The 11,796-nt window shown below is 48.5% G+C and overlaps 1 protein-coding gene across 1 annotated transcript in view; it reads right to left on the bottom strand.

The window, feature by feature from the left end:
- ZNF451 (zinc finger protein 451) overlaps positions 1–7,122 on the bottom strand; it is a 45,895-nt gene extending 38,773 nt beyond the window's left edge. Inside the window, exon 1 of the mRNA XM_019537584.1 lies at positions 6,808–7,122. Coding sequence (XP_019393129.1) covers positions 6,808–6,885 — 78 coding nt within the window. The 5' untranslated portion in view covers positions 6,886–7,122. The remainder of the gene's footprint in view (positions 1–6,807) is intronic.
- Positions 7,123–11,796: the final 4,674 nt, after the last annotated feature.

The following is an 11,796-nucleotide window of genomic DNA, read 5'->3' as shown; positions in this document are numbered from 1 at the left end:
ATAAACATCCAAATTTATCTTGAAGGTGTTCAAAGTAGGTACTTCAACCACCTCCAGCAGCAGTCTATTCCAGACCTTGGGGGTTTGGACTGTAAAGAAGTTCTTCCTTATGTCCAGCCTGAATGGTCATGAAGGAGTTTGTGACCGTTTGACCCTGTCATCCCTTGGGGCGCTCTGGTGAACAGACGTTTTCCCAGATCCTGGTGAGCACCCCTGATAAATTTATATGTGGTCACCAGATCACTCCTGAACCTGCGCTTTTCCAGGCTGAAGAGTCCCATGGCTCTCAGCCTCTCTTCATAAGGTCTGTTTTCCTGACCTCTGATCATGTGTAGTGCCTTTGCCCTTTTTTCTTAAATTTAAACAAAAACTGTAAGGGAAATACATGGCATTCTGTATTGTCTTTATATTTTTACAAATATTCCAATACAAATAGTTTCTGTCTACATAAACTTCTGAATATAACATTTAAACTACATTAAGTATGCTGTATTCAATTTTTTAAATCAGATATTTCAGTTCAAATATTTGTGGCTATTGGCACACAAAATTAACACGGGGGTACTTTTTCAGTTTTCTACTAAATACAAGTCAAATAAACACGCTAAACCAGATCACGTTCTATTTAGAGCACTGTAAAATTTTCCAGGAAACCCACATCTCTGCTTCCAGTGACAGTGATTCCATCCCACCTGGAATCTGCCCCAGTATCTAACCACCCCACCGGAAAAAACTTTCTATTTTGTATGCAATCTAAATTTTCCTTTATACTTGGACCACCTGCAGACCACATCTCCTTCATTTCTCTTCTCTATTGCTCACACATTTCTCTCTCAATATAAATGACAATTCATGATACCAGTTTGAGATCACTAATTTTATTTCTCATCTGTTTACTTTCCACTCTACTCCCATTTTTAAATTATGTCTGTGATGTTTAAGGGCAAGGGTGTCGAGTTCAACCCTCCTCACAAGCCAGATCCAGATGAAACTAGGAGAGGAGGAACGGGTGATGACAACACACCTGTTGCTCGCTCCCCGACACCAAAATATCTTCAACAGGACTAAATTCCAAATTTTGGTAACCAGCACCATCCCTGCTTTACCACCCTTGAATTTCCAGATCCCTTGGAAGTCCTGTGGACCCGAAAACATGACATGCCTAATTCATATCTGTTTACTGTTAAGGAGCCCTGTTATTTAAACAACTCCTGCTTACTTCCACTGTATTAAGGGAACAGTTTCTTATGAAGAGCTGGAATGCTAGACACACTAACCAATGAAATACAATCCAAAGCAAAAGTCAGTCTAGAACCAAAAAGCTACCCATCAGAACAGTTAAGAGCGAGGGAACAGAGGTATTACAAACATCCTTCTTAATTACTTAACAATCTTCAGTGCTTAATGTGGGAAATAAGTTTATGATTCCCTCCTCCTTAAATCTACTACTTCCACAAGCTGGTTATGGAGACTTACAAAAGCGACACTATCACATTCTTCTATGCTACCAAGCTACTAAGTTAATTGGCCAGAATTTCAGTTACCAGTAGAACATCTAAATTTAAAACAACACAGGGGTATTCACGTTCTAGAACTTGTTCACTGGAGTGGCATCTCATCGGATCAAACATTGTAAAGTCAAAATTGACATCATAAACACTCAAACAGTGTCAATTTATAAACATTGTAAGTGTGAAACGTTGTAACTCGAAACCTTGTAAGTCAAGGACTGCCTATATAGGAATTATGCATAATAAAGATCTTGAATACTGCTCGAGGCTATTCAAGAACAAGTTCATATTCAAGAACTTATGGTTATCCTTACTTAAATCGTGATTCATATAATTTATTCAAAGTAAACAATGTGCAAGGCATCTCTCTCTCAGTAAGATGGCCATTAAGGGTGCCGACAGACATGAAGGAAAAAAAACCCAAGAAAGAGAAGCATGTTAGTTCAACCTGGCTCCTCAGAGTCTGTACAGATTGGGCGATTCAGCAGGGCTTTAGAGCATTTTTATCAAATAACTGATTTAATCCTCTAGATAAAAACACCAAATAGTCTCACTGAAGTGCCTGATCTATATTAGGCATTGGGTGAGCCGGGTAAAAATAATGCAATGCCTCTTCTGGGCATAAATATGCTGCACTTGGTGCGAGGGCACGCTAAGCTGAAAGTAAAGAAACAAGTGAAAAACTAAGGGGTGTTATTTTCTGAGGGGTTCCTCAAGTCTACCAAGGGGTTTCTTGAGTCTAAAAATGTTAGGAACCACTGTTCTAGATGGCGTACTAAACAGTCTGTGCTTGTGGACTGTCACAGAGTAACCAGAGCTATAAACTACAAGTGCACCAATACATCAGTCTGATATTGGAAATCGGCACCAATATAAAGAAAACTGTCTATATCAGAAATTGGCCTAACATGGCTGATAAACAGTCTGTGCATGCACACAGCAGCACATAGGCAGTGAGAAGCACAGCCAGCAGCAGAGAGCTGCGTGCAGCTGGTAAGCGTGTTATGGTGGAAGGGGAGGGGCGGGGTGCAGATCAACAACCCCACATTGAGGAGGGAGTGGAGCTGTGGCAGGTACTGACCAGCCGGGGGGGCAGGGGAAGCATGGGATGGAGCTGCAGCTCATCCAGTGTGGGAAGGGGGGGTTGGGGAAGAGGGCAGCTCGTCTGCAAATCTGGCAGTTCCCGCTGCTGCTCCCACCACTCTTCCTGGAGGGGCCCCTGTGCCCCTGGATCTATGCAGGGTGTGCAGCAGCGGCAGTGGGAGGGGGGTTATGGGGAGGCTACAGTAATTTCTGGGGTAGCTGCAGGCCTCCCCAGAGCCCCCTCCTAGCACTGCTGCCTGCCCAGCCCTACCCCAGCCCACAGCCGAAGCCTGCCCTACCTGCACCATGCAGATCCAGGGCACATGCCCCCCACCATGCCCTCCCAGGGTATGCACAGCAGCGAGAGCTGCCCCACCCCCCGGACAAGCCACGGCTCCATCCCACGCCCTGCACCACCCCAGCTGGGCAGCACCTGCCCAGCCCCACTCCCTCCCTCAATGCAGAAGCCTTGATTTTCCCCCCACATGCCCCTTCCTTCCCCCACATGCCCCTTCCACCACGTAGCTGTATCGGACATTGGGTCAGTATCAGCCAATATGTCTCCTTAAAAGCTGGCTATTGGTATCAGTTCCAAAAATCTCTATCGGTGCACCCCTACTATAAACAATAGCTTGAGCTTGCCCAGTAACCAAGGGGAGCCTTGTATGTAGGTCCAATACAGCCTTTTAAGGGAAAGCATGATTAGTCACAACAAAAAAAAAAAATCTTATCTCACTACTCTGCTTTGAAACACACATGTTGTCACTGCCATCCAGTGGCCATGCATAGGGGCTGCACGTGCACCCTGAACGCCGATGGACCCCTTGACTGGCTGTGCTCGCCTCTCAGGCAACGGGCAGGGGTGCTGGTGAAAGCATCAGTGCCCCCCCTGCGGGCGCTGGCCAATCCCAGAAGGACCTGCAGCCAATCCCAGAAGGGAACACCCCTGGGCAGCAAGACTGGCCATGGGGGAACCCCCCCACAGTGAAACTAAGTTGGCACCAGTTGCCCATGTCACCATCCACCACCCTGCACCGCCACTCTGCATGCAGCCACTAATCCCTGATGGAGTGTATTTTTAAAAAGTGCCAGATTTTTGAGAATTCTGAAAAGTGGATTTATGAGGTTATACTATATCATAAAATCCTCCAACTAGACACGTTTTTCTCTTATTCCTGTTACATTAATTTAAGGTTGGAGTCCTGCTGTAGCCATGATGGTGCAGGAAATGCATGAGAGATGAAGTTTTTGTGTGGTAGTTTTTACTGGACTAACTGAATGATGTCCAGTGTTGCCTCTGAACTATGTAGTTGGCCCAGTAACAGAGACCACAAAAAACCTGACTAATTGTACTTTCCATCGTAAATAATTGTATTTTTTAATTGATTAAAATAATTTCTACAATGCAATACCATCTTCTGTTGGTAGGGTAGTCTGTATACAGGAATCTTATCAGCCCAATGATAAATGCAGTAAAGGAGTCTTCAGTATATCAGTCTAGAGCATACACAAAGTACAATTTCAGAAACAATACTCCCAACTTCTGAAATATTTCATACTGTTTCTAATTTATTCTGTATGGAACAACCCACCTTATGTATAGGCCAAATATATTATAAATCAAGACTCTGGCGAACTTTTAAAAGTAATGGCCAATAAAGATACAGAATATGTCATACTTTAAAATTTACTTTCACCATTACTAATCATTTCAAGTGAATCACAGATCTATTACTTTTATTTAATATTAAGTTTTAGGCTTAATTAATAAGCCATCATTCACTTCCTGGTCAGCAACATTTCCTAGTTTAACACCTAGTAATGGTAACTAGGTCAAAGAAAAAAAAAGATCTTCATATACTAATTGCCCACCTATCCCGCTGACAGCCTACAACAGAGAAAAGCATTCTTCCCTGCCTCAAGTACCAACCTATGGAGCACCAGAAGGTGAGCTCTGCCACTAAACAACTGAGGTGTGAAACCCAGGCCTGCTGTAGCACTTTTTCTTTAAGTGAAAATGGTATAGTGAAAGGGTAGCAGGAGGGAGGGGGGAGACAGACATGTTGTACCACCTAAGTCTGCTGTTGTCACCTATCATGGATCATGCTGCTTTCAGGGAAGTCCTAATACAGAGCTGCCCCTGAGAAGCCTTGTGCAGTCTGCCTGTCCTGAAAGGACCCCCTGAACCCAGTCCTGGGATGAAGTCAGGGCACTAACCCACCTGCCATTCGCTTGCATTCATTAGAAAGCACAGTGATTGAAGTGATTGCTTATTAGCTTGGTATTAAGGAATCAATCTTCCCACCAAACTGTTGGGACTAAAGGTCCACAGTCACCACACTTACCAGGGCTTTGAAGCAGGCAGATGGTAATGAAACAAGTTTTTCCCCTCTCTACAATAATCAACTAGTGTAGTAGTTGGAAGCCTGTCATCTATTACCAGTTAGTTTCCATCATACCAAACATTATCATGTGAACATGGAGACTATATCCTCACTCAAAGAGTGAGAACAAGGGTAATTACAGAACAGACTCATTAAAAGTCTGCACAATTCACTGTAAAACTGAACTGTTATTTTATGTACAGCTTCCTCCCACAGTCCTTCATCCCCCTGCAGATGCACAATTCCCTTATTCAAATTTTGTTTGTGTAAGCTTGTTCTCAAGCAGCTTCCCTGATAACTAAGTCATCCCACCATTCTTGTCTCCTTCCACTACTGTACTGTGTTACTGACAATAGCGAGACCGACATAAATGCAAAATTATCCACACCCCATTTCCCTCATAAGCAAACTTCTTGCCGCAGCTGTGCTCCTCCAGGGCTCCACCAGCAGCCCAGCATACCAGGCCCTAGCCCAACCCTGCCACTCCCACCCCCTGCTCCCTCCAGCTCCAGTTCTGGTCCTCTGGGGCAGTCAGCAGCAGTCTGGCAAGACTGGGGCTAAAGGAACTAGAGCAGAAGGGAAGGGGAGCAGGGGATAGGAGGGGCAGGCTCAGCCACAACCATGGGGGAGAAAGGGGTGGGAGAGGTAGTCTGCAGGTCCCCCACTCTCAAGTCTCCCCATGCTCCTCCTCCCCTACCGTGGCTCAGCTTCATCTTCAGTCAGGTGCCCAAAGTCAAAGTTGGAGCTAAGCTGTCACCTACCCCAAGCTAGTGTTCAAATCCAAGATAAAGCGTTCCCTCCCCAACTCCCAGGCTGACTGGGGGAAAAACCCCTCATCTTGGATTCAAGTAAATATGATAAAACCTAGTAATTTTCTCTGTTCAGCAGGTAGCACCACAGAGCCAAGTTCTGGCATCCCAGGGAACACTTTATTCTACAAACAAAGAAATATACCCTGTAGGATTACAGCTGCTACCACTGTCCTAGGGAACTGTCCAGTTTTTCCATGCACCTGCCTGACAACTTTGCCCACCTGGCTCCTCCCCTCAGTCATTTGCTCCTACCCGAGGCAAGAAATCTCCAATACAACCAGCTTCGCTGCAATTCTCAAGCTTCCATGAAGCCCTCAGGCCCCACCTGTCTGAACCTGCATAGAACTCAGCAGAACCATGGCCTCAAGTCAACAATGCCCTGTCACTACCGATCTCTTTCTCCCAAGCCCTGCAGCTCCTGGCAAGGACCTGGTTTTTTCTTTCGCAGCAAATGAAACACAAGCCTGGGGAGCATGCGCAGAAGAGGGGAAGGGAGGAGAGGGTGAGGAAGGGGCTACACTTTCACAGTATCTGGACTGACACAGATGTTGCTTTACAGCAGTGTTTTTCAACTCATGGGTCATGACTCAAAAGTGGGTCTGAAGACTATTTCAAAGAGTCATGAGCTGCGGCAGGGTAGAAAGATAGCAGGAAGGGGCAGGGGAGAGAGCTGCATGGCAGGGCTGGCACAGGACCTGGTGCCCATGCTTGCTGGGGTGGAGCAGCCAGGAAGCTGGTGGGGGCAGGAGGGGCCAGGACCAGGCTGCCTAGCATGGTGCAGCTTTGCAGCCCCAGCCCAGGGAAGGCTGGGTGCCACAGGCCTCTCCTCCTCCCCCTTCCAGCCTGTGCAGGGGCCAGACCAGTTTTGATGCAGCAGCTACTGCATGAGTGGGATGGGGGCAGCTGGGGGCCCCTCTGGCAGAGCTGGGGGGGGGCGGGGAAACAGTGGGCTGCGGGTCAGGACTGAGGGACACCAGCATGGGAGACTGGGGCCCAGGCCCTGGCGGCAGGACTCACGCTGACGAACTGCACGTCCTCTTCGCTCTCCACCGGCGCCTCGCGCTTCGGGGCCCGGGCAGGGCCCGCGGCCTCCATCGCCTGGACGCGGCCGAGCTGCAGGGCCCGCCCCGCAGCGCGCGCAGGCACGACGCGATCCCGGGGGAGGCCCCGCCCCGAGCCCGGGGACACAGGGGGCGGCAAGTGTCAACCCCCGCCCCCACGGCAGCGGTTTTCAAAGCGCCGGAGGCCGGTTGCTAGGACACGGCGCGGGGCGTTTCCCGCCGCATCACCGCAGCAAAGCGGCGCGACCCGCCTCTAACAGCAGGAAAAAGCAACCCCGCCAGCGGGTCGCGCGGAGGCTACTGGAAGCGCCAGGCCCTGCCCCCACCGAGCGGCTCGTTAGCCACGTGCCTGGCTCTGACGTTCGAGGCGCCTGCGCGGTACGAGGGGGCGGGGCAGGAGCTGATGCCAGCGGGAAACCCCACCCCCTCGCGTCTGCAATTGGCAGCGGTTAATATTTAAAGGAGCTGCGGCCCTGCTGGTGGTGGGGTAGGAAGTGGTTTGGGGTTGTGGCCGCAGGGAAGGTGTTTTGTAATGCCCACCTTGAATGGGGAAGGGCGGGTCTGAGGCCGCGCGCAGGCGGGGTCATGCGTCACCCCCTTCGCTGCAATGGAATGGGAGGAGCGGGCGGCAGAGCCGCGTGCCCGGTCTCGCCTCCCGCGCCTGCGCAGTGAGAGGTGCTGGCAGGGTGAGGGCAATGACGGTTACTGTACTTAGACTTTTAGCTTTAGACTAGTATGATGGAAGCACCATGTACTTACCTGGCAGGGGAAGCAGCGTGACCACGTAGGCGGGCTCCCCAGGGCAGGTGATTGTCTCTGATATGTCCTCCATCGGAGGTCTATATTGAGCAGATTCTTTTTGGTGTTTGGTGGTGGAACCGGAGCTTGCTCCATCCACTCCATGCATTGACCTGGTATTAAAGTGCTTCCAGGACCGATGCAAAAAATAACGGGAAAAAAACCTTACACGATAATTTCACCCCTTGTACGATCAAGACTATCAAGTGTTCAAAATATCCGGTAATTTTTGAGGCACTTAACTGATGCAGCATATACAAAACCTGACTTTCAGATTTGCCATCAGCACTTTCATATGATGGTTGCTTCAAAATAAAGAAATGCTTCAGCTTTGAGGACCCAGTTCTCACTCACTCATTGGTGATTTATAGTATGCAATAGAAGTAAATAAGACTTGTTTGCACAAGTTTTTTTTCAGCATATGGTAGTTTTTCAGCAAATCTGATAATTTTGAGCTTCCTTTTGGATAATTTCATACTTGCCACCTGGCAATGCTAGATGAGGGGCTCAGCTTGCGGCCGGCAGGGATGTGCCCTCAGCCTGCTGGGCTCCCTGTGGCCCCAGCGCTAGCAGGACCCACTGCCATGTGCTTAGCCACCACCTACAGTTTTGAAACAACTGTCTGGCCGTGGTGCCAGTGGCTGTAGTCAGGCGGCGCTGAGGGTGTCGCTTGACTTCACACCTTGTTACTACCCTGGGAGCTCTTGTAGGGGCTTCATTACCTGGGTGTTAACGGCCCTCTCTCCTTTGTAATGGCCTCATTGTGCCACCAGCCCAATTAGCCTTTGCTCTGCCATGCTGCTGGCTGCTTCTCACTCCTGCTGACCCTGCAAACTTCTTTTTACTCCTTCCAAAGAAATGATATTTGTTTTTGCTTCGGTCTTAAACTGAATGAGGCAGCCCTTGGCCCCTGGCATACTAGTAAATCGTCTCGTTTCTTTTTACCAGGAAAAAAACAGGAGTTGTGATACATGGGAGGATGTGCCTCACCATCACCCCCCCCTCAGAATCCTAGATGCTCCCAGTGGTCAGCGCCTCTCTTTTGTTCCTGTTCCACCCAAACTTGAAACCCACCTGCCTGGGAGAAGCAGTGGCCTTTCTGTGCGGGCACCCCTGAGGAATTCAAATGACTTGTTATAATCAGGGACCCAGGTTTTCTGCTTGCTGCAGAAATATCACCTTTAAAAAAACCGGGAAACACAGGTTTCCCCTTGCAGAATGACAGAGTTCAGCCTGCAAGGAGCTGCTTGGGAAGGCGGGGAGTGGAGCATAGAAGGTGCCACACAAATGTGCACATGCAGGTGGCAACCAGGCAGCATGGTGGGAAAGTAGCTCCCACAGCTCCCTCTGGGAAAGTCTATGAAGAAATGCATTGGGTGGGGGGTATGTGCCCCCCCCGATTTCTGCACTCATAGTGGGGCGCAGGGCATGGGGCTGCAGCCAAGCCAGACCAGCTCCAGGCAGGAGCCACTTCTGCAGCTCAGCAGGGGGGACCCAACACACAAGGGAGTGCTGCACTGTCATGGCTGCCAAGGTGAGGCACCCCCTGCCCGCCCAGCAGCAAGGTGCACAAGTCTGCGCTGATGCATCTCACCTTGGCAGACATGGCAGTGTGGCGCTCCCTCCCACTCTGGTTCCTACCTGCTGAACTGCAGAGGCAGCTCCTGCATGGAGCTGGTCTGGCCTGGCTACAGCCCCACATCTTGCTGTGGGTATAGAAATCTGGGGGCCACATGCCTCCCCCTCACCCTGCTGATGTCTGTGCCCCCCAATGTGTTACCTGTGCCCATGCCCCCCACTTCCCCACATACCCACCCCCTTCCTCACACATTAGGAGCAGCAGGTCAGGAGTGATGGGGTACCAGCAGGGCTGGGCTTCAGGAGTAAGGGGCACCAGAAGGGCAATGGCATTGGCAGGTGCAGGGCACCTACATATCCGGGCTGCTCAGCGCCACGAAGTAGCAAGTGAGACAGCCACAACTGGACCTGTGTCTTGGTGAGTGAAGGGGGCAGGGGGATTTCTGATTTTCCATGATAAAAAAAAAATCAACTGCCAAAATATATAGGTATTTAGAATTCATTTTATTATGAATGATTGAGGCACTGGTAGGCTTCCAAATTACTTTAAAATTGTAAATATATCAACAAAACATTTAGTTCAACTGCTACCTATTTACATAGTGGGATTTCATTTTAATCTCAGGAAAAAAAGGATTTTGGGCTTTTTTAGCAGAGAAAGCCAGGATCTCTGGTTATAATCCATCTAAGGCCTGCTAATCTCCCTTTGCTTCACAGGTATTAATGAGACTCTTTTTTAATGGTCTTGCTGTTCCACTGTTCAAACTATCCTTTCATTTGCTATGTTGTTATCTGTTGGCCATTCCTGGTAATGTCTCTCTTCTATTTCACAGCCCTCCAGACTGCTTTTAGCTTGCGCTAAACCCCTTAGCTCAGGTGTAGTAATATTGACTCAGGTGTAGGAATGACTGACACTGAGGTATTAGAGGCACTCAAGGTATTGGAGGTATTCAAGAACATGATATTTTGTTTTAGGAATCTGAATAAGAGATATAACTTTCACTATAATGGCTATATGACTAATGAAACTATCTTTTGGCTACTTTTTTTAAATTTTATGTATGATCTAAGACATTAGTGCACATCCTTGGGAGGTTTCTGCTTTGATCTTAAACTGAATAATGTAATGTTTTTCTAGCTGTCTCTGGTCTCTCTGAAGCAGCACTGTCTGCCTTGCCATAACCTGTACCTGTAACCTACACCTTACAGAAAACACACAAAACTGCTCTTGAAACCAAACACAAAAGACTGTAACCCTTCCCAGGGACCTTTGAGTCAAAAGGGCCTTGCTCATTCACACAGCCTTTCCAGCAGAGAGATGACTTTCTCTGCTCTCTAGCTTCCTATTGCAAACACAACAGGAGGTTCTTACTTAATCCCAAGTGGACCACAGCATGTAACCATGTCCATTACTCTGCCTGACCTAGGCAAACAAAGTCTCCTTTACAAAACTTACAACCTTAGTCACAATTACCATACAGTTCTACCTTACTACAAGTCTTAGCTAACCCCTCTAGAAAGACTCACTCTGTACCAACAGATTCCCTGATTGGTCAGGTTATTGCCCTTGTGTCCCAGCCAATTGTTGGGCTGAATTTTAGGAACCAGCCCCTATACCTTTGTTCCAGGTGAGCACAACCCTCAGACTGACCACAACACATGCCAGTTGATAATAGGCGAGTTTATTGATACAGAGTGATAACAAAAAGCCACAATACAAACAATTCTATATCTACCAATCCTAGGGCTGTCATCAGAGTCAAAGTACATCTGTCCAGGATGCAATCTTCACTTCTGAGGCTCTCTCTTAGGTGTCGATGGTCTGGAGGTGGGATTTCGAGGCCCACAGCTCCCCTTGGTGGGGTACATGAGACAGGCTGCTGGTATGTCCTCTGTCCATGGCAGCCTTGAGGACCCTTCTTGCGAAACAGGGATGGGGACCATCAAGTCTTTGCTTTTATCTTTTGCATAACAGCCATCTGCAAAGCTTCAACAAACCGCTGACACCAAGGATTTTTCAGCTGCTTTAACCTGTTTCTCTTGATGTTACTTAATACATTCCTATACAGTAGAACCCCGACTTATGCATATATTGTGTTCCTGAGAAACTTCGTGTATTGGAAATTCGCGCAACTTGAGGTGAATTTTCCCATAGGAAATAATAGGGGTTGTGTTCCTTGGACCTCACGTTTATGACACCAAAGGCACCAAATGCAACCTTTTTCAACCAATACTTTATTTATTGTCAGGGGATGGGGTCCCCAAGGATGCCCATGATACTCCTAGGGCTTCTTGACCATGCCAGTCCTGCCCAACGGGCACCCTCTTTCTCTTCTGCCATGTCTTGTTGGACGGTGTGAGGCCGGTAGCGGCCCCCGGCACGCCGGGACCGGGTCTTCTTGGAGTCGGGTTGCTTGGGAATGCAGCCCAAAGCGGGTGGTAAGCCCCCAAGGTCTGGAACAGTCTGCCAGCGGAGGTGATTCAAGCACCTACATTGAACACCTTCAAGAGTAAATTGGATGCTTATCTTGCTGGGATCCTATGACCCCAGCTGACTTCCTGCCCTTTG

Source organism: Crocodylus porosus, unplaced genomic scaffold (genome assembly GCF_001723895.1).
Source record: "Crocodylus porosus isolate Cpor-Errol unplaced genomic scaffold, CroPor_comp1, whole genome shotgun sequence".
Taxonomy (NCBI): domain Eukaryota; kingdom Metazoa; phylum Chordata; order Crocodylia; family Crocodylidae; genus Crocodylus; species Crocodylus porosus.
Note: the sequence above shows the minus strand (reverse complement) of the source record. Positions and strands in the feature narration are given on the sequence as shown.